The sequence below is a fragment of the Filicampus tigris genome, chromosome 15 (genome assembly GCF_054856515.1).
Source record: "Filicampus tigris isolate MCC_2025a chromosome 15, RoL_Ftig_1.0, whole genome shotgun sequence".
In the NCBI taxonomy this organism is placed as follows: domain Eukaryota; kingdom Metazoa; phylum Chordata; class Actinopteri; order Syngnathiformes; family Syngnathidae; genus Filicampus; species Filicampus tigris.
In genome coordinates this window covers 17,153,169-17,180,776 of record NC_141231.1, presented here as the reverse complement: position 1 = coordinate 17,180,776, position 27,608 = coordinate 17,153,169, and the positions used below count along the sequence as shown (strand labels likewise).

Genomic DNA, 27,608 nt, shown 5'->3' with positions numbered 1-27,608 from the left:
GTCGCAGTGATTAAAACATCGTGTCAAAGGCACAAACTGTGACATGTTGTGATGTATATTTTCTTTATTTGTTTTCAAATGTTTGTTTCAGTTGCCACACAAACGATCCCAGACATGAATTACAGTCTTACTTGAACAAACACTCAGATAAAAGTGATCTTTATCCAGATGAAGAATGTCCAACAGGGGGATCTCAGATGTTTTGTCATTGAAACATGTTCAGTCTCTGGCAGTTGATGGGCAATTGGGGCCTTTGAAAGACTGGGAGGCTGCGTGACTTTAAAATTAAATAATGCAAGCAGCATGTCGATTTGTTGTGAGACAAATGAGAACAGCACATTGTTCAGTGTTTTGTGGCCTTAACACTTTATTATATGGGGGAAGCAGCAGGTTAAACACCTTAGTAAGTGCTCGCAGATGGTGCTGAGTTGGCGAATGTAAACGCTCCTATGGCAAATACTTTCTCATGGAATAAGCAATTGCATATGAGACCATTTTTAGGATCAATGGGACGCATACAAGCATAGCCAACATAGTCAGACAGGAGGAAATATTTTGAAGATATGAAGAAAGTTAATAGGTAAGGAATATAGTCTCTGTTTTGAGTCTTTTTTTCTCCCTCTCAACACTCCAGACCTCACTCCCTTCCTGTTTCTCTCGCTTAACAAGTTACTGAAAAAAAAATGTGTTTCCAATTAAGCACTAGGGGGAAAAGAACAATTCGCAACTGCTGGGCACTTTTACGAAATTCTCCCCTCGCCCAAAAAAAAAAAAAAGTGTTCAAGTGTACTGGTAGTGTAAAATAAAAAATGCACAAGTAGGCTTATGACGCAGTCGTTGAAACTCTGCTTGTGTTATTTAGATATTTGAATTCAGGAATATTTAGCTGCATTTTTTTTTTTTTACTGCAGACAATATTAGAATTACACTTAATGCAAACTTGCAAACTTTTGGTTTGAATAGCCTTGTAGGAGTAGTTGACTAGTTGCATATAATAGCATTGCACCTCAGTTTTATGATACAATACTAAATAGGTCATTCTGGAATGGAAAGGGAATCACACCGTTCTCTACAAAGATTATACAGTAAGAAAAGTGAATATTGAAAGCAATGTCGAGTCTCATGCTCAGGGGGCAAAAGCCAAAGATTAAACATGTGTTTTACATGACTTTTAACGATGGACAGAGAGGGGGCTAACTTAACCTTTCACGGAATGTCATTTCGGCAACGGTGATTTAACAACAGCCCCAATTTGCCGGTGTACTGTCCAATTTAAGACCCTAATTTGAGACTGTTGGCTTTAGATAAGGCACCAGGAGGCCCAAGTCAACAGGGTGAGACACTATATCTGTTTTCGTTGACGTTCAATTAGTTTTGTGCCATCCCGGCTTTGATTGATTGAAATTGTGTTTTAATATATATTTTTAATATAAGGACATTGAGTGTACAAAGTTTCCTTCCTAAAATGAAATTTAGCAGTCCTTTCTTTTGTATGGCTTTTTGTAACGGGCCAAATCCATTCTTTGTGTATATATTGAATTAGTCATGTTCAGGATTAAATACTTTAGCACGTTTGCATATTGAACGATCGCATTTCCAAACAGTTTCAGGCAAACGCTCACAATTTTATGTTTGTTTACACACATGCAGCAAACTCGAGCGCGTCAGTTTATTTAGCCGTCATTTTCCACAGAGGCCCCGCGTGCGCGTGTCAGTGACGTCATCTACAGACAACAAGGTCCCTTCCAGGAGCGCGCGCGCGCACGCAATGAGGAGCGAGAACCAGAGAGGGAGGGAGGGAGGGAGGGAGGGAGAGAGAGAGACGCAGGGCGAGCGGCGCGCCAGGCACCAGGAGGAGAGCATCTAGCGACTTCATGTGGGAAGAACAACTGCAACTTTCCGCAGGAAAAACAAGTGTTGCGTGTTTGTTTGGACATACAATGCGACTGCCTGGCTCCATGTTGGATTTTGACACCTCGCCACTTTGACAGGAGTGCAGCCCGAGTTTGTACACTGCGTGGGAGGAATTTCAGGTTTTCCCGAATCAAACTTTTTGGTCTGGACATCTAGGAGCCACTCGGGAAGTACACGCAACCATCTTTCTACTGCTCTGGAGCATACATTGTAAGTATAACGTACTTCTTACTGGCCTACTTGCTAATTCACTAAATTGATAAGGCATAACAAGTTTATTTGGTTCTGACCTTCAGCGCATGTGGGCATTTTTTTTTTTTTTTACATAAGTATACCTGCCACGTAGACGTGCATGGCAAGCATTTGTTTCTGATAAAAGCTTGTTTGATATTGGCATGAGCAGATGCCTCAATGTGCCGTGTGCGCCAATATTGGAGAGATTACGCTCGTTTGCGCGCAGTAAAAGGAAAGGGGCACAGCAGCGAGGGGCTTATTGCGCCACGGTGGCTGGGGTCTTAATCGTGGAACCAGATAACTGGTCTTAATCACCTACACAGGCATGTAAGCCTGGTTTTAGTTTACAAATTTAAAACTGCCCACCCCCCTCGACCCCGCCCAAGCAAACCCAAAAATCTTTTACATTTGAATTGTTAATATTATTTTTTTAAACCACTTCTGTCATCATCAATCTAACAGGCAAGCCAAAACTAGGATGCCTTAGTGTAGCTGTTTAAATTCAAATGCATGATTTTTTTGTGAACAATCTCCATCATCTTAAAGAATGATTTCAGCATCATGCTGTGGTCAAGATGCACACCTTTGCATAGACAAGTCAAATAGGCAAATTAGCTCAACTCCAAAGGTTAGATACTGGAGAGTTGTTAATATGTGTGGTATTGAAGGTATCCAATTCATCAAGTGCAATTTATTTGAAGCAATGTAAATATGTATTTTGCAGCCTTAAAGCTAATGCATTCTGGGACACTGACTAACCACTTATTTTTTTCATTTTACCATACTTAACTGTCATATAGGTGTCAAAAGAAATTAATCGCTCTATGATATCTCACCTCAAAATTAAATTAGGTCGGCATTCACTTGAATGATGCAGTAACAAAAGTACTGAGGGAGATTAGTATTTCCATTGTAATCTGCCCGAGATGTGAGTCTCTTCACATTAACACAAAATAGACTTGTGTGGTGTGTATGCTGTTTTTTCAAATTGTAATGAATATGGATAAAGCAATATTATCCACTGGGCAGCAATGACAAGTATTTTATTTTGTAATTAGTGGCATATGGTTAAACCACATCCACTATGCTTTTTTTTTTTTTTTTTTTAATTGTCATTTACTAACTTGTAATACAGTTTTGTGTGGGCGTGTGTGTGTCAGGGCACTGTTTACTTACCACCTACGACCACAACCCTCGGGGGGTCTTTGATGCTATGGCAGAGTGTGAAAAGCATTTACACTTTGGCTCGGGGTGAGGGTCAGTGCTTTTTCAAGATGTTTTAATTCGGGAGATTACCCTTCACCATCCCAACCTTCCTTTCACTTGTAATGTCAACATTGATTTGTTGGCTGTGGACTATTTCTCCTCTTATAAATGGTCAGGAATTAAATGAAAAATGTATGATTCCCTCCCTTACCAACATGTCACAATCCTACTTTGTAGCTTATCCAACTTTAATTGTGGCAAACTTGACTCAAGATAATCCATCCTATGTGGCTGTACCGTCGAGGATTTTATGTAGTTGAACTTTATGTTGTCATGATTGCTTGAGTCGATACACGCTTTATCACCATGGATATAGCAGTCCAGCGGTCCAAATATGACGGGAGGTTTGTTCCCAGGAGCTTACTGGTTTCCTCGGTAACCAGAGAAGCTGCACAGACATTATTTCTACTCGAAAGCGTTGTCCCAAATGAAAAGTCATTTTCATAGAAACGCAAAAGTGACGGGAGCATTTCATGTCCCTGACTTCCGACACTCATGGTCAAACAAAAGTCCCTTGCAAAAACATATTGTCTCCTCTTGAGTTGACAGTTTTATGTTTCCTGACATGAGCTCTTACATCCATCAAAAAAAAAAGAAAAAAAAAAAAGTGGGTCCTTGAAACATCTGTGTTGTGATTATTCCAAGCCTCCTCCTCCTCCTCGTCTAAAGTCTTGCATTCCACCCATTCTTCATCTCAAAGTGCAGATTGCTTTCACAAGGTAGTCACTACTAAGGTAGTGAAGGTAGTCCTCAACTTGTATTTTTTGGCCTAAATCCTATTTGAGTCGGAAAGTTTTTAATTATGAATTTCTGACATTTATGGCAACAATGTTAGCGCAACAAAGCACGCAAGCATCTTTAAGTTGTGGTGCCATAATCGGCACAACCATTCTGTTGTGAAATGCAGGGAAGCCAGTTGTCACAACAGCAAAACGTCAAACATTTAGTCGAACTTAAAATCCCAAAGTTTATTGCTGTGAAATTTTGAGTTCACCCAACATTGTTTGACAGTGTAGAGTTGCATTTTTTAAGCAGAAAATAGGTGTCCTTGAAAGGCATTAAACATTCTGTAGACTTTGGCTTTGATTCCTCATCTTTTTGTCAGATTTTGTTGTTCACTTGAACAAAAAGAGTTCATTTCAGCCCACATTCTGTTACATTTTCATTGCCAAAATTGCCATTGTATAGTGTATCATTTTATGACAGAAGATCCAGACCCACCCACATTTGATCCTCAATACATAGGGATCCTTTAAACAAACAAAAACACTTATTTTTTTACAGTTTTACCCTTATCACACGCTCTAGACACTTTTAAACATTAAAAAGCACACAAAGCAATTGTATTAGTGACCCAAAAGTCCAAAAATTGTAAGTTCAAACTCTCATCGTGCGTGAGCTACTGTACTGATGTCATGCAAGCCATCATTGCACCTGAGCAGGCCTGGACCGTGTATTCGGTTGGCGACCGTGTGGATTCTGAAGTGAATTCATTTAAATTGATCTCAATGATCACAGTTCAGAGGTCGTGGGTTCGATCCCGACTCCGGCCTCCCTGTGTGGAATTTGCATGTTCTCCCCGTGCCTGCGTGGGTTTTCTCCAGGTACTCCGGTTTCCTCCCACATTCCGAAAACATGCTTGGTAGGTTAATTGGACAATCTAAATTGCCCCTAGTTGTGATATTGTGAGGTTCCTTGCAAACTCAGATGTTCCTTTTAGACATTCCTGAGCGTTGTTTTCCCTAAAAGATGAGAAAAGGTTTGCTGTTTGGCACAAAATCATTGGAAGAAAACCAAGGAAGCACTTTAGTGGCTTTGTCCCTGAGTGGTCCGGCGAAAGCGGTGAGAGACACTTGCTGTAAAGCGCTGGAAAAAAAAAAGCCTTTTAGAAAATCCAACACTTGTGTATTTTGACGAGATGTGATGATCCCTCTCTACCCTTTTAGTGAAGTACTTTGCTTGCCCTCAGTCTGCACTCCAACATGAAAAACCCATGTTGACTGACAGACCGGCTGAGGTGAGCTAATTGGACGAGCTAGCCAGGAACATTCCATGGCCAGTTCCTGACAAGAAGACCCCGCTTGTCTTGTATTTGCAAAGTTAGTCTAAAAGGTGCAAACTCACTATCAGTTTCATACGGATGCGGAGAGATGCCGACATTTACAGCAAGCAATCTCGAGTCACACCAGACTCCCAAGTTTGGGTTATGCAATCTTTGGAATCCACTCGTTGTTCTTGCGAAGACAAGATGACACACTGACGTTAAACTGCCGTTAAAGCCGACACATACTGTGGAGTTTATCTTCACCCAGGGGGTGTTAAAAAAACTGAAGATGCTGAGTTGTCACAATGTGGCCATTCAGAATGGAAACAATGCAGATGGCTTCAGCTGTTTGTCAGCCTAACTGGCAATTAGGGCATGGCTCTGCGTCAGGGGAGTACACTCGCTATCATACTTTGTCTTGTCTTGCTAAGTGCTGTTTTTTTTTCGACAAAGAACCTCCATGATTTATCCGGGCTCTGCATAGCGTCTAGCTTTCACTCCTCACGCGTTGCAATTGTAAATCTCAATGCTCGTGCATAGTATTCGGAAAGTCGTCTGGTGGAATTACAGACAAGCCTTGGGGAATGCTTTTTGGCATTTCTCTCGGCATTGAAATGTCTTTGATTTCGGGGATTGTTTTGTTTTCGGCAATGTCATTTTAATGTTATTCACGCATCTTCCTGCAAATGTTCTGAAGTCCCGTTTCGATGGCGGTGTTGCACCTAATTGATATCTTGGTGGGGTTTTTGTAGCTTTGTAGGATTTCAATAATGAGTGTTATGGAAAAAAAATCTATACATTTATGCGTTACCCCCTGTGCCCAAACTGCTTTGCTATTACTGTGAAATTAAGTTTTTGGGCATGATAATGTATATGTTACCACAAAAAATAGGTCACTTTGAATGATTCATTATCATGCGTGAACTACCCATGCGGCTGCGTTCAATGACTTTGCACGCCAGATTTGTGTTGTTTTATCACGGGGCATTTTCCAAACAATGCCAAAGCAGCACTTTCCCTTCAATGTGATACTTGTGTTGGCATGAATCTATCAAATTGTGTTGCCATGGGACAACAATGGCAGGCTTGTTGATTGTTTTTCTTTGCGTGCCGTGTTATGCGATGGCGAGCGGCAAAGTGCAAAGGTAACGGAATACGTGGAGAGGAGTTTTAATCATTTTTTTGAGATATTGAACATTTTTTGTGTTATTTTAAAGCTCCTTGGTGTCATTCAATGCAAGAGAAGACCAGAAAGAATGCTATTGACCACTTTTAAATGGGTGGCCCTTCTGAGGGTTTAAAACCGGGAGGTCTGAATTAAAACGTTATGTCACCACAAGTGACATTGAGTTAGCATGTGAAATGCAGTCCTCACAATATTTGTCGAACACAACAGCACATTCTTATTGCGGTCCAAATATCGTCAACAAAAGCTCGGCTGTATAGATTTGTAGGTTTCTGTCACGTTGGTTGTTAATTAATAGCTTTGCTTATAAACCTATATTATTTTAGCAAGTTGATCACAGAAGCGAAAAAGTGGGAATGCAAAATGAAAGGGTTCATCATTGGCTTCTCCAAAACCCCATCGGTCAGATTGCAGCTGTCACGAGGCTTTTCCAAGATCTCATCTTTGAAAAAAATGTGAAGCTAAATTAAAGGGTTTGTATATGTATGACTGTGGATGTTATTGAGAAATTAGACAACACTACTAGTGGCTCTGGACAACCAGAAGCAAATGTTCATTTTACATACTACCTTTTCTACAAGTTTCCTGCTACGTTAGCTGTGCTTATTCCCTCATGTCAGAATGTTAAGCTGACGTGCATTTTTTTCTCAGTCTTGTTTTAAAGTGGAAGTCAACCCCAAATTGTTCTCTACATTAATATGTTCAACGCAGCCCCACTAGTCTAAACTTGATATTTTGAATAATATTGTGTTTGTCGCAAAATCCAACTGTTTCTGTACATCTTAAGGTGCGGCTATTTTGTCATTTTCTGTCAGCTGAAAATGACATCACAGTTGCTCAGGTAACAACCGATCACTGCTCACCTGTTTTCTGAAGCTGAGCCATGATTGGTTGTTACCTGAGCCCTGAGCAACTGTGATGTCATTTTCAGTCGACAGCAAGGGACAAAATGGCCGCCCCATGAGATGGATTAAAACGGGTGGATTTTGTTTCTTTCATCATATTCCACAAACAGAACTGTAATCAAAATGCCGTGTTTAGACTTGTGGGGGCGGATAGAACTTATTATTGTCAAGAAAAATGTTGGGGTTGACTTAAGTAAATGTGGCATGCTTTCATCAAAATACCTCAATGACCTTTTTTGTTCCTTTCGATGTGTTGCATTGATGGATGGACAATCTATGATTGTAATACACTGACGACTGTTTCCCAGCTTCGCATAAATTCAAATGAAACACTCTACCACATTGAGCTACTCTTCACACATGCTATTTAAAGACTGAACCACAGGTAGTTGTAGTGGCGGGTAAACGTGTTTAGGGGTATCGTACGATGACGAGCTGTGAATCCCGTCACGGTCGCAGGCACTCATGACTCACCTCCGACTCTCAATCCATCCCTTGTGCTGAGCTCTGCCGCTAATCAGCAGAGCCTATGTGTGAGTGTGAGGCTGTACGCGTGTGGTTTACGTGCACTTGGTTCAAGAGAAAGTTAGAGAATGAAAAGCCTGTATGTACGTACTGTATGTGTGTGTCAGTGTTTGTGTGCATTCTGGGGTTGTTAGACGTCGCCGTTTCTTGGCTTTCTGGAGTGGGGGAATGTGAACAATGTGCACATTGTGTGACGGGCGGAGTGGGCCGGGGGTGAGGAGGTGGGGGGGAGTGCCATGGAGTAGCAGAGGGGAAGAAGGAGGAAACACAAGGAGAAAGTTAAGCACGAGGGAGAAGATTGACAAAAGCGGTGTGTCATGCTGAGGTTAATGGTATACAGAGTTGTAGGTGGCAACATATGAGCACAATAGAGACAATTTAGAGACTAAGGGTCTGTTTGGAAGACGACGACTAACTTTGATTTAAACCACTCCACTCGTATGGATCAGCAAAAATGTCTGAGCTGTAACATCCCTGCCAGGCCATGTAATTGGCCATGTATCTTTGTTAAACGAGGTGTATCATGATGGATCAACTTTTTTTTGTTTTAGCTTTTAGCCTTGACAAAGCAGAAATCAACCTAAAAATGTTCTTTCTAATAATATGTTCTATGCGCCTCCAATAGTCTAAACATGTCATTCTGATTAATATTGCGTTTGTGGAATATGAGTTAAGCAGCAAAATTAACTCGTTTTTAGTCATCTCCGGAGGCGGCCATTTTGCCACTGTGGCAATCACTGTTGCTCAGGGCTCAGATAACGACCAATCACGGCTCGCCTGTTTTCTGAAGCTGAGTCATGATTGGTCATTACCCGAGCACTGAGCAACTGTGATGTCATTATCAGTCGACAGAAGTGACAAAATGGCCGCCCCCTGACCGGACAAACATTTTACAGTTTAACTCATATTCCACAAACACAATATCAATCAGAATGCCATTTTTAGACCAGTGGGGCTGCATAGAACATTTTTGGGTTGACTTTCCCTTTAACTGTAGAAATCCTAAAATAGCATGATACAGCCCCTATAAGTAACACTACATACCAACTGCTTGTCTTCCGGGGTCTTGTCCTACATTTGTTTGAAAACCTCTCATCAGCAAAGATGTGAAATTAGAATTGGTCTTTGAATCATTTCTAATCCGTCTTCTGCCAAAAAGCGCAACTTTGAAACTGCCCCTGAGGTGACAACGTAAACAATAAGCGAGGAGTGAGGAGAGCCTGAGCAAAGGGAGCGCAAGGTTAGACAAACCAGAACAAATGAAAGCAAAAGGTTGAGGATACAGAGAGATTGAAGACGTATGGCTCGAATTATCAGTGTAATTTCTTGTTCTATGGTCATTATCACATTTTTTTTCTTTGTCACCGCTACCCTTCTTTGGGTGACGCCACGCAAAAAAAAAAAGCGAAGGTCTCGTGAGATATGCTCAGGGCTTGCACCATGGCCTCTTGAACTTTGTGTGTTTCTGTCAGAGGCAGTAAAACGTTCCCCCCCAAATTTTTGTGTGACTTTAAGATTCCACTGCTTTAATGCTTAAAAAATGACCTCATGCAATTTGTGGGTGGTCCTTTCATTTTCGCCTGTCCGGCTCACATGCACACACACACATACACACACACTCTACTCTCTCCCTCCCCACACAGCCAAACCTTATCACACATTACTAACAAGCATGCGACGAGTGTGTCGACACACACTTGGGCACAGTGAACATTTTGTTCTCCGTCTCTAACACCTACGGTTCAGACCACGCACACACTCACACACGCTTCCCTTAATGTTCTTCTCCGGTTCGCTCACACTCAACATTCAGTTCAATTCACAGTGATTGGTCTCTCTTCTAAGCGTATAAAGAACCACTCTGCAGTTGTTGCATCCAAACACACCCAGGGACTCAAGATGCCAGTATCTCTCACCACAGGCGCCATTGCAAGTATGAATCAAAGTGGAAAGTGCGCTCGGATGTCACGGCCACTTCCTCTTCCACTTCAATACTGACAACTGGCCTCAGGCATCTGAAAGCGAGCTGCTCCCTCCAGATACTTAATGGCCGTAACCCACAGATGACAAGTGGACGAGATGGGCTTTCATCTGCGGTGGTAGTTGTCATAGGCTCCGCCTCTTTATGGATCTATCAGACATTAGGGCTGCTGCTGTCACTCAGCCCCTCCTTTCAGTGCTTTTAACGGCCAAGCCGCGACTCCCTCTGGAGACGCAACAAGTGCAATTTACAGGAAGGCTTTTTTCTGAGTTAAGTTCCGGAAAGTAGCAGAAATATCTATCGATATACCTTGTTTTGTGAAGTGTGACCACTGTTAGGGCGTCATTGCACAATATAGTGCAAGACTTGTATCACAGTTTTGATTCAATCTCTATGAGAGGTTTTTATTTAACACTATGTTTATAAAGGTAGTTGTTAGAGGTAGACCGACATGTTTTTTTTCAGGGCGGATACGATACCGATTATTAGTAGTCAAGGAGGCCGATTACCGATATTTGGAGCTGATACTCATTTTCATTAAAAAGGAAAATATTGGCATCAAAATCTCCCCAAAATTAACTCTTAACTTTGTTGAAACGTCATATGTTTATTGAACAATTTTTCCGATTTGCATAATGTCGATTTTTTTTTTTTGAATGACTCTTATTACTATACATTTTTGACAATATTACGTTAATCGGTCTATCCCTAGTAATTGTCTACTGGAGAAGAACTGCCTATCCAACATGTTTTTAATATTCCAGTTATCTTAAGTTACATGACTCGGATATTGTCAACAAATAAGGGGGCATTGTTGTCTTTGTAAAGACTGGATATTGGCTACAGCGCTCAGTAGAAGTTCTGTACACGTGTCCCTATTGCGGCCACTCATTTGGCTGTTCATATTCAGGAAGCAATCTGTTCCATCGATGAGGATGTCTGTGCTGACTGTGCTCTGAAATTCCAACATACAATCTGCAGTACTAATTTAACAATGTGTGTATTATTATGGTTGTAGCATTTGTTACTTCAGTGACTGAAATAGGCTTTCATGTCCATCCCAAACAAATACAGTCGACGGAGCTTCCTATTGGCCCAACTGGGAAATTGGACACATAAACAAACATGGATAAAGGTTATTTCATCGATTAGAACTCCTTTACTATTATTGGTGGACTGCCATGCCTAACACACACCCGTTTTGGCCGAGGCATACTGGGATGTGGTATGCTGCCAACATTCCCAGCCAGTATATTGGTCAGTACTGTATTGCCTTTGGCTTGGATCACTACTAATAAGTGAGCTACATTTGAACTTTAGAGTGCAATGTGGGCAAAAAAAATCTATTCAAGAATTGTGTTATGGCCTTAAGCTACCCATAAAACTGTTACATTGTATGAGATAACATATCAGGGCCTTGAGATTTTTGCTTTCTTTTGCAGTGAATATGCAACAAACAAGTACTGTATGAGGTCCATGCCTTTCAGCAAGGCCTCATTACACCGCCTTTTAATGAGGAAAGGATTTACAAAATTGAGTCCAAGTGGGGTAAGAGGGGGTACTGTCCTTTTTGTTTACAGATGAGTGGAGTTTAAAAGAGAGAAGGGAATCCACCCCCCCCCCAACCAAAATATTCTTTTGGTTTTGGTTTGTTTAGTGAGCATTTAACCACATACACGAATCACATTCTGTTCCTGGGATAATTAAGAGCAAATGAGGGCTTTATTTTCATAGACAGCGCATTTGTGCCTTGGCGCGAATGCCGGCGGAATCTGATTTTCGTATCAGCGCATGGCTCGCGTTTGCCAATTTGGCAGACCGGTCCCCGCCAAGCTAGGCGGCAGAAAGCAGTGTCCTAGACAGCTGGTCTAACGAGATGTATTTCATTCAGAAATATGTGAATAGCGGGCATCAAACCCTCTGAATCATTGTATTGTGTTTTTAAAATCATCCCCTAGGGCAGGCACAGCCGAGGGAGGGAGGGTGAGCAGGGCGCACCAACGATCAGGGGTGGAGGGGGGGTCACCAAGTGCCCTGCTTCATGGGGCAGATATGATTCCGCCATGTCGGGACTCTCGTGCGCGACTAAAACGCAGCGTATGAAGGGAATGGAGATGTTTTGATTGGCCATGTTTGGAGTCGGCTGTGATCAATCCCACAGCAGCGCAGCCCTGCTTCTCGCAGATCCGCCGGTCTGCGCTCATCTGTGAAATGTGACCAACATCGTGTCCAACCAGCCTCAGCTACGCCACGTGCCACGCAAGATTTACACTGGTCACGAGAATAGAGTCCTTAGTGGCATCCGTCTGGCTTTCTCATTTTACATATGCATGCGCACGCACACAAAATACACAAATCTTCCTGCATTGTTTGTGTTTGCGGGTTGTGTGTGGGTTCACTCAAAGTGTCCTGTTACAGTTCCTTAGCTTTCTCAGTTTCTCAGTTGTTTTTCTCCAAAACCGGAACACTCATTAAACTGGACCAGATGGGAGGAAAAGGGGGGTTCGGTCTTCACACTGTCAGTCACACGGGGGTTTATTCAAACACACACACACACAGCTGGTAAGCAACACTTGCCGTTTCTGTAACCTGTACTTTATAGACAATAGGTGTTTTGTGTTGCCTGTTTTTGAACCGATACAGTACATATCTACTGTAAGCTCCAGTTTACACATTTATCCATGACATGATATTTCTTTATGTGAAGTGAACACACAAATTGGGCAAGGTTCTGTCATTTCAGTCTAAATCCATCCATCCATCCATCCATCCATGATCTATACCGCTTCTCCTCACAAGGCTCGCGGGCTTCAGTCTAAATCTGAAAAGATTATTCAATGATTCAGAAACCACTTACGCTTACATTTTTGGGGAATGTGTTTATACTGCACATGACCTTCACTGATATCTGTTAAAAGTTCAGGACGTTAGAGTAAAATGCGACAACCGAGTCAGTGTTTCGTGTTTCATTTAACGGTTGACATTCTGACTTATCATCTTTATTTCAGGAACTTCACAAGCATGATGGATGAGGAGCAGTGCTACTACAATGAGACCATTGCCTTCTTCTACAACCGCAGCGGCAAGTACCTAGCGACCGACTGGAACACGGTCAGTCGCTTGGTGATGGGCCTGGGCATCACAGTCTGCATCTTCATCATGCTCGCCAACCTCCTGGTGATGATTGCTATCTATGTCAACCGGAGATTCCACTTCCCCATCTACTACCTGATGGCTAACTTGGCAGCCGCAGACTTCTTTGCTGGACTGGCCTATTTCTACTTGATGTTCAACACGGGACCAAACACGAGGCGCCTGACTGTTTCGACATGGCTTCTCCGTCAAGGCTTGATCGACACTAGCCTGACAGCCTCCGTGGCAAACCTCCTCGCCATTGCCATCGAACGCCACATCACAGTATTCCGCATGCAGCTGCACACACGCATGAGCAACCGGCGTGTGGTGGTTGTCATCGTCATCATCTGGACCATGTCCATAGTCATGGGAGCCATTCCAAGTGTGGGCTGGAATTGTATCTGTAGCATCAAATCGTGCTCCAACATGGCACCGCTTTATAGCAACTCCTACCTGGTCTTTTGGGCCGTCTTTAACCTGGTGACATTTGTTGTCATGGTGACGCTGTATGCCCACATCTTTGTCTATGTGCGCCAAAGGACAATGAGGATGTCACGTCACAGCTCCGGACCACGACGTAACAAAGACACGATGATGTCACTGCTGAAAACCGTGGCGATTGTGTTGGGTAAGCATCCTCCTCCTGTTTATTCAGTTTATCCACATCATTTGGTTGTTAGCTAACGCTACGAAGGATTTGGGGGATTCTCCGGCACACTCGATGGGTTATTGAAGTGAATTACTGTAGTACAAAAGACATAAATGGGAGAATCAGTTCTGTCTTGTGCTGGGGTCATCGACATGGTGCCTAAAGACACCAGTTAGCCTCCAAGGACCACATAAGTAGACTGTGGGCCCGTTCTAAAAATACTCACCAGTGATAGGACGCTGTGATTTCCTAGGGATGTTGTAGAAGTGATTATTTGAAAATTTTTGAAGTGTATCTCAAATTGTTTAGCCCTTTGAGTTAATGAAATGACCCAGAATTGGTTCGTTGCTTCGAAAAGGTTGCTAATCCCTGATTGTAGTGTATGAAATAATATTTTCAGTTGCTTCGCTTGATTAATATTTAAGTCCTCCAATGTTCTTTTAAATGCGATGATCAACCTATAACAGACTTTACCGTGTTTTGAATGGTTACTAAATGTACTGAATGTGATTTTAACTTGGACATATTCCACACACCATACTACATGATAAACTCTTACAGTGTATGTCCAAAGATACAGTATGTATACAAGACCCGCTTTATATTCAATCACAGTTATGTATGGCTACATCGCAACGGTTTGGCATTGTAAATTGCCAAGGCTCTGCTCTGCTGGTGCCTGGTTTATCTTCCAGCTGAGCAGTGTGTGAAGTCTGACAGTTTTATGTCCAAGCATTCCATACAGATACGTCTCCCATTTTGCAAGGTTCCAGGACTCTCAAGTTGTGCAATAGTTTCTTTAGGAATTGAGTCTTTTCGTTTTTCAGAACTTACTTGCCTACGGCTCTCTCGCAAACACAGTAAGCTGAGTAAAAACAGAATTAAAGTGTGAATTGTGGGAAAAGTGCATGATGGTACTTTGAAGCAGGATGTGTTGGTCCTAGACAAAACATACCAGAGGATTCCATGCAATTTGTCGCTGATCTGATGTGTGTGCTATCTCATCCTCTTGTCTCAATCCCCTTAAACTATGGACAGAAGTAGTATATATATATATATATATATATATATATATATATATACTGTATTAGCGCTGTCAAACTATTATTTTTTTAAATAATTAATCGTAACATTTTCCAATTAATTGTGATTAATCGTATTTTTCAACTACAATTTTTTTTACAGCTTGGAACCGATATTTACTTCAGTGTTGGCACAGGGACAGCGTCAAAGCTCCTGACAGTTTGTTAACCGTTGTTACTGATGCGAACTGTTACTGATTCAAACCGATGTAGGATTTCTAATGACTGGTTTTAAAATAACTACAACTCACAGGAATAGGAGTAATTTGGTGCGACTGCAAGGGGTTTCATTTCACAAACGCCAAAGTCTTGGTGATCAGTTCTGACAGTAAGCTGCTCTTTTTGAAAAATACTTTCATTCATTGCAATGATGTTTTTTATTTTTTTTTCCCGACAAAACATTTAATCACATCCATTTCACGCTTTGGTTGTATATGCACATGTTTTTTTTTTTCTCACGGTAACCTAGCCAAAGTAGAACTGCAATGCTCATAAGTCTTTCAGTCTTCAGAAGAGTTGCCAATCTGAGCTCTGGGTTTTGCCGGTGTTCACCTTTTTGGGGGAAAGGTTCTGAAATGCTTGACAGTATACCCCTCAGAGATGTCTTGTCATGCTTCTCCCATCTGTTGGCCAGATGATGGCTGTCTTCCTGCCAACCCTCCCTGCTTGTTCCTTTCAGGATGCTGTAAAGCCATCCATGACAGATTTCTGTCTCTGAAGCAATGAAAGAATGGGAACGTAATGGGCCAAAGTTGGTTTCGCACACTTAAACACACACATAAGCATAGAGACACATGCTGTAGCTGTGCCCTTTCACAACTTTCACATCAACTCCAATGCAGCTGTACTGTTGTCCAATGATGGGAAAACAAAACCGCTTGATTAGTTTAACCACAGACAGATGAGCTTGTATCCTCTGTAGAGATATGCTTTTGTATGCACACATACAAAATCAAATCAAGGGACTGCAGCACATTTTTTGACATTTCCTAACAGGAAAAAAAAAAAACACATTTTAATACAGCTTTTCTCCCTTAAAACCAGATGTCAGTTGTAGTACCAAGATTGACCTGTAAGAGGCACAGGGCATAAAGACGACTGTAAAATACAGAAGAAGAACCCCCCTAAATTCTTCAGAAATCGTACATGTTCTCTACGGAGAATGGGGGAAGTGTGGAAAAAATCGGAAAGTATCCAAAAATCGATTATTTCGCCTGGAGGGTCCAGTCATATTTCAGGGAGGCCAGTGCTCCGGGAACAACGCCCCCCCCCCCCCTCCACCCGCGCTCCGCAAGTGGGGGGTATAAATCGTCTTACACACTGGACAGCTGTCATAAAGTAGATAAAATACCTGTTTGATGGCCAATGTGAAAGAAGCTAATTGAAGGCTTGGATGAGTCGTTTCAGTTTTGGCTCTCAGATATACCCTCAGAGCACTTTATTTTATTATCAGTGCTCATGTTTGCCTAACTAGGCACTTGCACTCCTAATGGGCATCCTTGCTGTAAGTGCATTCAGCTGCTGGTGGGTCAAACGGTTTGAGTGACACCAACAGAGATCATTCTTGTCTTTTTTTTCTCCTCTGAGTCCACAGCTCCGTGCAACAAAAGCCTTCAGCCGTGTGCGTGGTGTGCGCGTCAGGTGTTGGCCCCTCTGTGAATGAATTCTCTCGATTGTCTTCGCGTTGGATGCATGATCAGATCATCAGGCCGTGTGGCATGCCAACACATTCAGTACGTTGGACAAGTGCATGAAGACGAATGCCATGAAAGCCGTTGACGATCGTTTGAAGTGTGTCCACTTTCTTGCTGGGGGCGGAACCAATCAGACATGGTGACGAGCCAAACTCTGCCATCCACTGTCGGAGTGGAAACATGCCTGGTATGCGGCTCCCACTGTCACCTGTCGTGTGCGTGCGTGCACGTATGTTTGTGGTTGAAGCTCGCATTGCAAGGAATTTTTGTTCACAGTGTGGCTTTTCTAATCAGGCACAATAGTGTCCTTATGGTTTGTGTTTAAGCATTTAAGCATGCCTCAGTTGCTCATTTGCAGCGCACTCTGTAATCGCGTTTGAAATGTAGCATTAACAGCTTCCCCCACAAATTTTTCCTTTTTTTTTTTTTTTTTTTTTTAGAAATAAAGTAATCCTGCAACTTGTGAGCTGTTATTTACTACTGAAATAGCCTAAGTATATTGCAGGAAATTCCTGTTCACCGTGTGGCTTTTTTAATCAGGCACAAAAGCGTCTTTATGGGTTTGGTTTAAGCATGTCTAAGTTGCTAACTTGCGGATATAAGATATAATCTCCTTTGAAATGTATCATTAACGGCTTCTCCAACCAATTAGACTCATTTTTTTTTAAACACAGCTTTGCTTCATTTTTATGAAAACACAGTAATCTTGCAACTTGTGAGCTGTTATTCCCTACTAAAGTATTATAAAGCTTTATCGGGATTAACTTGGTGAATGAAAACCATAATTATCCTGTGATGCAAGCGAAAACGCCTCTGTGATATGAAAAAATGCAAGCTTGAGTCACGTTCAGAAAATGTACTCTCTCTGTCTACATATACAGACGATACACTTTTTTCCTTGTGTAAACAAACATAGAGCATTGGATATAAATGCATATTAATAATAGTTTTTACGGTTATGCAATTTTAGTCATCATGGAGTGTAATTATCGTAATTGTAATTGAATTTCGATTAATTACACAGCCCTAACGATATTTTTTCCAAGCCCTGATTGATCCAAAACTTCCATCATGCAGGAGCTACACACACTCTATATACAGAGTATGGAATGTCAATTTCACTGTTTTCAAGTACTTTCACCTCCAAAAGTTGGCCAAAAATAGAAGAATAACATTTGAAACCTCAAAAAACTATCAAAGCCATTGCCAGCTCATCCTATTTTGGACATTTGACAGTGTTTTTGTGCCAATGAAGCAGAAAGATTCTTTATTACCATTTCAAAGAAGTCACTGTTCTTTCAATCTTAGGCATGCTTCTCTAAGCATTAGCTCACCGTACTCACACCGCCGGCCCGTTTGACAATCATGCTGAAAACTCTGCGACCCTTTGTGATTGTATCTAATCTACAGTGTCTATGTGTGGAAGACGTTGTTGTTATCCTTTCGGGAGCGCAAAAAGAAATCTTTCTTGGGGACAAACGGGAAACCGCAGCGCCATTTCAGAAGTATACATACAGTGAGGGTTTCTGCTGACTGCTTTGTTTCAATGGCATTACGGTCACGACCTCAGATGATTGCTGGCTTAGGAAATCGCAGAATGAGGTAAACACAGAAAGAGAAGGCTAAAGGGGAAGGACTGAAAAGATTTTGAGAGGAAAAAAGGCAGATTGCTGGAAGTAAGGCATGACCAGTCTTGGCCAAGGCAAAGTGAATGTTTTAAAGAAAGAAGCAGAGATGCTGACATGTTATGTGTGCGATAGAAAATTGTGAAACTCTTCTTGAAGACAGAAGAAAAAACACGCGGATATTTTCATGGAATGATTGACGGGGGTGAAGTCACATCGGAGACACATGAGGAATGACATATGAGAGAAGAATAGCAATGAGGTCAATCATAAAAACACCAACCATTGGGTGAAACAGTTTCATGCAAATGCAACAAAGGAACACTAATGTACGGAAACACTTGTTAAGACTCACTCAAGACTGACTGCAACACAGGCTGTAACCAGCGTTGAGGAATAATCACGATACAAAATGGATGGATGGATGCCCTTTCATGACATTTCAGAGACAACAACAACATTGTTCACAGACATTTCCCCCATTTTTGCCTTCCGTGAAAGCAAATCCTTCCCAAACAGGCTAGTGCCTGATTTGGGGAAGAGGCGCATTTCCCAGTTTAAAACTGCGGGAACGGCTTGGTTACAAAAATTCCTTATCTAACAATGGCCTTGACAATTGCTGACGGTTGGCCTCTCTGGTAAGAAACAAAGTCAAGTAAAACGTGGACTGTAAGGCTTTAGTGTGCACGAACTATGCAAATGTTTCCACATGAATTTGAAGTCTTATTGCATCACTTAATGGTTATGTAATAAAGTGCTGGCACGTGTTTAGCTTGTGCCCATATGGAAGGACTTGATCCATTTTTCCCCCTCTAATGGAAGCCCAAAGAAAAATAAGGGTCCAGAGCATAAACATATTCAGAGTAACCAGATGCTAGTAAATGATGAATTGTTATCATATTGTCTGACAGTATTCAGACTAAATTGAAGGCAGGCAGTGACTAATCAGGATGATTCGTCCTGATTCATCAACCAAAGTGATCTGATTCAGCCCTGCATGAGAGCTCCAGTGAAATAATACCAAATGCAATGCCCCGGTCTGAATTTATTGTTGTCACCAAGCCAGACAAGACCTGGAAAGTTTCAAAACAGTTTTCCAGACATTTCAAGATTTTCCAGTCACTGCCAAGGAGCTGTGTTTGTTTACATTTTCCACAAACTGCTCTGCTTCTCCAATTTCTTCTCCCCTATACTTGACATTTTCGAACAGTGACAAGGCAAGAGGGTTCGCTTTGGATCTTTTTCCTCCATCCACAAAAGCGCATTTTGGGGAATCGGCTGTAAGTGTGAGGTCAATTTATTCAGGCTGACGCCATGGTCAATTTGTGTCATTATCCTCGTGGTTTATGTTTCAATTGCTTTAAAGCCATTTGCCACTGTCAGATTTGAATTTTGTCTTTGCAAGACATTTGGGGCGCCTGTCAGCTGATCTGAATAAGCATGGGTGCTCTGATGTCAGATTGGAGCTGCGCTTTTCACGTGAAATTAGCTCTCTGTCTCTTCCGCTCTGAATCTTTACAAGGGAAGTCAACCCCAAAGAAAATCTTTGCAATAATATGTTCTGTGTCAACTGTTTATCACATCTGCTGGTAGGCAATTGAGATTAACATTGCAATGAGTTTAAGAAGTGCGATCGATTCACCAGATGCTTATGAATCTGACATGTCTTCATCAATTTGAGAGACAATTTCCGTGACCGTCAAATATTGATGCTTAAGTTGCGATCGTGATGATTAGACGGTCATTTACGTTTCTCCGATCTTGTCGCAGCACTATGCGTGACACATTGTGTGACAGTGAAAGCCATATTTCTTGTTACTCTGATGTACTAGCTGGATGTATCTTGCGCCAAGGCTTGTCGAGATCAGAGGAGGATGTTGAAACAAATGCTTCGGATAGCTTGGGCGGAAGACATTCTGGAAAACGAACAAACGCCAAAGAGTCAGCCTGCATTGCTGGGAAGTTAGGTCAAGCCCGTTTGCTGCAGCTGCTGCCTGCAAAAGCCGAACAGATAACAGGCAGGCCTGCCCATCAAGGAGCTTGCTGTCCTCATATCTCATCAATACTTTTTTTGTGCTGCTGTCTCCAGGGGTTAATGTGCTGGAGTTTAGTCGTAGTTAGGACAAATGGCCTCTGTTGACTTAATTCACTACACTTGACCTTGCCATTCGTGAACAATGACTCAGAGGTCACTGCTCCGCACTATCAATCACACTTGGCAGGAAAATTATTCAAGATGCGTGATGAAATTATACAAAACACTGTGTGGAGACATTGCGAATGCCATGCAGTCTCTTCAACTTAAGAAAGAGCACTCACTTCATAAATGTTGTTTTGTAAGTCATTCAGAAAACTGGATGAAGTTTCCACAGTGAAAAGAAGGGTTGGCCCGATTATCGGCCGGGCCGATTCGGTACCGATATTAGGCATTTTGACGAATATCGGCATCAGCCTTTTTTTTTTTTTTTTTAAATCTGATGGCTGATAATGAATATGAATCAATTTAAAACTGTTTTAACTTAATTCAAATTTTCAGTTACCTTTATAAAAAATGTATATATTATATCGGCCCTGAAAAAAAACATGCCGGAGTATCTGTAGCTGACATAGAACTTTTGGAAGCTTTTTTTTTTTTTTTGTTATGTCAAATTATTGTTAGCACGGTTTTACCGTTGTGGGATTTTGTAAATTTTTTTAATATTCCATATCCAAAGGGAGGTGATTTAAGTGGAATTTAATTTTTTGGTCAGTTAAATACACAATTAAAGAAACGTACCATCATATTACTGTATAGTGTATAGGTTAAAATGTTTATTGATTTTATACATGTAATTTGTAGTATAGCAGTATAGCCTAGACCACACATCTGAATACGCTGGAGAATTTTTTTATGCCTTCAGGCAATTCCCTGAATTGAGCCTGAATCAGCCTCCCAGTCGACTGGTTCAGTTCTTGCATCTCGGCTCTTCCTGTGCCGAGTTCGCATGTTGGCCCTGTGCTCGTGTGGGTTTTCACCAGTTATTCTGACTTCCTCCCACAAATAAAAAAAACACACCTCTTAGGATAATCCAAGACTTTCAATTGCCCGTAAGTGTGAATGTGAAAGTGTTGCTTGTTAATATGTTAAACGAATCTTTACCGTGTCTCTATAGGGGCATTCATCATCTGCTGGACCCCGGGTCTTGTCATCCTTCTTCTCGACGTCTTTTGTGCCAGCTGCAATGTCCTCACCTATGAAAAGTTCTTCCTGCTTCTCGCCGAGTTCAACTCCGCCATGAACCCCATCATCTACTCCTACCGCGATAAGGAGATGAGTGCCACGTTTCGGCAGATCCTCTGCTGCCAGCGGCAGGAGAACGTCAACGGGACGGCAGCCGAGGGCTCTGACCGATCGGCGTCGTCCATCAACCACACGGTGCTCAGCGGCGGGATGCATCACCATCACAACAACGAACACTCAGTGGTATAAAGGGTCAAGGTGAATGAACTCTGTGTGCGAGGTAATGACTGGGGGAAGGTCAAACGGCTCCAAACGTGATGTGAAGACATGATCTCATGTAAGGGATTGTGGAAGGAAGACGGACGCTCTGGCCTGGGATGACGGGAGAACACTAATTACGAAGGATGATGAGCGATCAGACATCCTCAATGACTCTGAAATGCTGTTAGTATTTTTGTTTGACGTATTTTCTATGTGTGTTGAATGTGTTGCTATTGGCAATGCTAATGCTAACTGTCGCGTCTGTGAAATTACGATAATGCCAGTATAAGATACGCCCTCTCTCCAGTTTACTCGAACGTTGTACTCCAGTTACTTACCAAGCACAAATGCGTGAAGGCGGGACTTTGTTGTTTTGATTGTGTTCGTTGTTTATTGGTTATTTAGCCGTATTACGCAAAAACCCGTTTCTCGAGAAACATTGCGGTGGCGGGTAAAATCACATTTTGTGAGGCTATAAGAATTTATTTGACTTTTTGACATTCTGAGTCAAGATCTGCTCCACCCCCCGCCCCTGACTGAAAATGGTACAGTCCCATTCGCTTGCTTTAGCCAGTTTAGCACCAGTCAGTTGATAAATGAAACAGCTAAACACAAGTGAGGCCGCCCACTTTTTATTTTTGTTAACAGCTTAGCCTAAGCAAAGGTTTGTGCTTCAGTGAGAGCCGTCCTAGTTACAAGATTGGTTTTGTGACTAAAAGGGCTTCCATTACATCAGCTCAGCGAAACAATAACACTGAAGATGACTTCATCGATTTGACGATTGACCTTTTGGATCGTAACCAGACTGTTGTCTTATTCAAATCGTCATCGCCCGTTAGACCCCAAATGACGCACAATGCGATTTTGTTCATCGCTAATCTTATGCAACAATACCAGAAATCAAGTTTGAGAATCTCAAACTTGGTGATAACAGAGTTATTTACAGTAGAAACATATTTTGAATACCAAGGAGCATCCCAAAGTGATCAACTGAACAGCTTCAGGCTGTCAGCCAACTTGAAAACATGGAGTCAAATAGCTGCAAGAAATCCCAACTTGTTTATTTCCCTTCTAAGGCATTAAAGATAACTTGTTCTCGGATCTGACCAAAGAAGGGGAGGAGGTTGTTTAGCAGTTTACCGCATGCAGGCTAAAACCCACTGCGTTACCCAGAGAGAAGGTGAAGGTCATCTTATTAGTGTTGTGTTAGCCGACCGCATATCGTGACATGAGATGTGATGACTTGTGTGCCTCTTGGTGTTTTATCTTTTGTTTTCGTGTCCATGAAACAAAAGAGGCCTCAGGTCACATTAGTGCAAAACAGTAAAAAAAAAAAAGCAAAAGCGTCTTATCGTCAGTGAGACGATTCATCTGAAAAGGACAAGCGTGAAGTTCTATGACGGCCTTAGGTTTGAAATCCACAATATCTGCGTTCCCACAGCCTGTCTGTCCTGATGTTTAATTTCCATTTTAATGAAATCCTTTTATTTGGGGGAAAGGTCACTCTTATGAGATCACAGCCTGGCTTTGGAAAACACCAGATCTGAGCCGCGCTAACTTATCCTTTTGACCCGGGATTGAATGTTACACACCAGTATTGTCAAAGTAAAGTTGAAGTTTGATGTACATAGATGCATAAGCTAAAGTTTGACTTTATGAAATGATTGAAGTGATGGTAAGGTCGAGCTTTACTGTTCCTTTTCTAAGTGTTTGCTATACTACAGCATTTCTACACTCATTGACTCAAAATGAAATCATGTGTGGATGAAAAAGCCACATTTGTACCAACAAGTAGAGCTTAGATCATTGAACCAAGGTGCAACTTTGATCGGGCTAACGTTTCCACTGCGGGGTGCAGGCATGAAGGTGAGACAGTAGATCATATCTGCTTTTTGTTTTCGGCACAATAATGAGTAACGTAATAGCACAGTTCTCTGTAGACCAATCGATGAAGAGCAGTGTATCTACGTCGCCATTTTGCAAGCGTACCAAAATGTATCACTGCGATGAGTACGGGGATGAAGGACATGTGGGATGATTTGGATATTTTGGGACCAAACAAGAATTGTACTGCTTCGTGGAAAGTGTTCCCATTAAGAATGCATTGCTAATCGTAAGAAAAATGAATATTGATTCATTTCCAACTTGATTACTGTATTTGCTGCATGGGTCACTGTAGATGTGTACCTGTACTGTACTAGCATTATGCACGTGCGCTGTCCCCACACGATCCCGTTAAGTTTAGGGTATACTATTTTCATATTCCTCTAGCGACCCAAAAATGTTCGACTAATTGTACTTTTGTATGAATTCCTACTAAATTGTGAGGGCTTCAAGCCAGCGCTGCGATTTTTTTTTCATACATGCAAGGTTGACAAATAACACTTGTTACTTGTCTGCTTGTTTTGTCCTTTTTGATTTCAAGCATGAAAATATCTGAGACAGAAAAGCACTAAATAGTTCCGTATTATTTCACATGCATGGCTCAAAGGGTGTCGGTAAGTGCAACTTGCTCACCGGAGTAACTCTGTTGAGAAGATAACAGAAATTGGGGTCTGTAAAGAAAGATTACAGTGGTCTCTTTTTTAGCATCAGCCTGAGTCGGACTTTATCGTGCTCCTACGCTTGTGGCTTGAAGTCACTTCAGTGACAGCAGTGAGAAGGATTATTTTTTATTATTATTGTTTAGAAGGCTTTTTGTCATCTGTCTGTCTCTACACTGCAAGACAAACGCCACAGAATATTATCCACCATTAAATCTTGCTCAACATTTTAAGAACTGTGAGTGAGAGTGCCCTATTTAATATGACTGTCGACTTGCTCTAAATTATTGCAGTTTCCCTAAACACTACATGACTGACACTAAACAGCAGAATCTCATTACCCTCTTTTGTAGTTGTAATGCTTGGTTGGTGTACCTTTCGTAGAAGTAGTCTGAATGGAAACAGGTCTGCAAGAGTGGAGATGTTGAGTGTAGTGATTTTTTTTTCTCATGGCTAAAGTCATTGTTAGATTTGTAGGTGCACACGATTTCAAACTAAACTGCATTTTCAAAGAGTAGACTTCTGCAATAAAAAAAATAAAAAAAGAATTCACATTAAGGTTTTTAACACATCTTGACCAGGGGTGCCGATAATTATGGAGAGCACTGTATAGTCGACCCACAACATGCAGCATATTCGAGTTCTGTGAGTCAGCGTGTGTATGTACAGTATGTGTGTATCTAAATATTTTATTCAAATTGAATCACCAAAGGGATTGTGCTTTTATGTGTACATTTTAACTGCTTTATCCTGTTCAAAAGTACTGTAGGAGGTTTTGTGCCTTGATCTCTTTTGTAATTAATTTCCTGTTAGACACTATTGAAGTTAATAACTTGCTTGCTTTATCCGTGCTTTCTACAGCTCCCCTTTAAGATAGCCTCAAAATTGCTTTAGTTCAACCATAGATAATGAATACAAATAATCCAGAGTTCAACCATGCAAAATTAGGCTTTTGAGAAGCACTTTTATGATCTAATATATTCACATCCTGGTTACTGTTCACAGAACTGCACACTTGGCATTTGTAAAGTGTGTACAGTACTTTTAGCTTCCCCCAAATGATGATGCTCTCTGTTCCAACATCAAATTCATTACAAAAATGTCTCAAGACAAACAATAGTCTGCATGATAACATGACAAATAACCCAATTTCCATACATACCCTTCCCTGCCGGTTCTAATATAAGTGAATGTCAAGTGGCGTTATCGAAGCAAAAATAAAACAAGAAAAGAAATTGTTGGGTTGTATTTTTTATTTGTGTTCACTGACTAGACTTGTACATCCATCTGCCCATGTTCTGTACCGCTTATTCTCCCAGGGTTGTGCCACCTTAAAGCGGAAGTAAACCCAAACATATTTGTTTAAGAATATGTTCTATGCAGGCCCACTAGTTGAAACACAGCATTCTGATTAATATTGTATTTGTGGAATATAAGTTAAGAAACAAAATCCACCTGTTTTTAACCATCTCGGGGGCGGCCATTTTGTCACTTCAGTCAACTGAAAATGACATCACACACCCTGGGGGTTTAGATAACGACCAATCATAGCTCAGCTTCAGAAAACAGGTGAGCCGTGTATGGTCTTTACCTGAGCCCTGAGCAACTGTGATTTTTAGTCAACAGAAAGTGACAAAATGGCCGTCCCCTGAGATGGATAAAAACAAGTGGATTTTGCTGCTTAACCCATATTCCACAAACGTAGTATTCATCAGAGTGCCATGTTTATACTAGTGCAGAACATTTTGGGGTTGACTTCCACTTTAAATTCAAGTCGTTCACTCTTAGTAGTGGACTAAATTAATGTTAGGCGATGTGTTGTTCTTTCAACCCGAGGCCGTACCCAGCAGTGCTATTGATGCCTCTTGCTGCAGATTCTTGGACATAAAAATCACAAGATTAAAGCTCAAATGGACCAAAGGGTGAGTCGGATTAAAAAAATAAAGAAAATGTGAGTCTTAAATTGATACTAAGACACCCAATGTTGCAGTCAACAAAGCAGCCACAAAGTGCAAATAACCCTGTGCAGATGTGTGTGTTGAACACACTCTGCCATGTTTATTGTTCCAAAGAATTGGAGTGTTAGCCTCCAGTTGACTGATATATGCCGTGGAACTTCCCGTGGCTCCCCAATTGAGCCAATCAGAGGCCGCGCAGCCACCCAAACGTGTTCCTGTGTGCAGTCTCTGAGTGAACGGGATGTCATATCTTCCTTACAATGTCAATACAGACACTTTCCACGGTTCCCAGCATGCTTGGTCGAGTGCCCCGTTGCATGGGAAGATTTGTATTTTTTAGTTCAATATTTGAATTGGCTAACTCATCGAGTCCAGTTGCCAACAAAATCTATTAGAAATGTGAAAAACAAGATATGAGAAGTGAAGCCGTTAACATGCACGAGGAATTGCTGAACTTTTGCCGAACAGTCCCGACATTTCAACACATAAACCACATCTGACTTCCTTTAGAACATTGTCCCATTTCTATGGAGTGAAGACGGAGGCCCATTGTACGACGGGAGATTATAATGACAAAACAGGAAGTGATTTTTATGAACAATTCCTCTAATTGTTTAACAGTGACAGCCGGAGCGATGATAGGAAGGTTAGAGAGTCCATTTAGATAGACCCTTTGTTTTCAGGAGCATATTCAGCTTATTGAGAAAGAGTGAGGTTGTGACATATCGCAGCTTCACTAGATGTGTGATCACCGCAAAACAAAACAAAAAAGGTCAATGTACATCACCACGGTCAGAAATCTGAAATGAAGAGAATGTACTGTATTTTGGCTTATGTGGCTAAAAGGTGATTGATCGCTGGCTAATGGAGTGTGAAACCATTGTGGTGGAGGAACTTGAACATTACATTCCTGATTATCATGGGTAAAAATTTGCTGGCTGGTCTTGATCTGCTTCTAACAAGATGCATCACATTTGGGCCTAATGGTGCATTGACAAATTCAATAAACCTGCCATTCAGGTCTAAACTAAGCGGAAAAAGAGTTAGCCTAATGATATCAAAGTGCTATTCTATAATCAGAAAATTCACTATGCACTCAATATACTTTTATTGTGAGCCTTTGATAATATTAATTACAGACGGTGCTTGCTATGGAAGTTGCTAGCTTGTTGTGTAGTTTAACAACTTTGATATCACTTGACATATGTTGACCGTTTGATATATTATATTTAGATTTTTATACAACCATGCTATATCATATTTGATATTATATCATATGTGATATTAATATCAAATATGATATAGCATGGTTGTGTCAAATAAAAAGTTAACTCTTAGATGCATGACCTACCAATAGCTACACTTTATACCATGAGCGTGGTCATC

The 27,608-nt window shown here is 41.4% G+C and overlaps 1 protein-coding gene across 1 annotated transcript; it reads left to right on the top strand.

Moving 5' to 3' along the window:
- Window positions 1-133: 133 nt before the first annotated feature.
- lpar1 (lysophosphatidic acid receptor 1) lies at window positions 134-25,551 on the top strand. The gene is made up of 4 exons (XM_086053905.1): window positions 134-580; window positions 1,992-2,124; window positions 13,064-13,818; window positions 21,393-25,551. The coding sequence occupies exons 3-4, from the start codon at window positions 13,077-13,079 to the stop codon at window positions 21,707-21,709; spliced, it is 1,059 nt and encodes a 352-aa protein (XP_085910031.1). The 5' UTR covers window positions 134-580; window positions 1,992-2,124; window positions 13,064-13,076; the 3' UTR covers window positions 21,710-25,551.
- The last annotated feature ends 2,057 nt before the right edge of the window (window positions 25,552-27,608 follow it).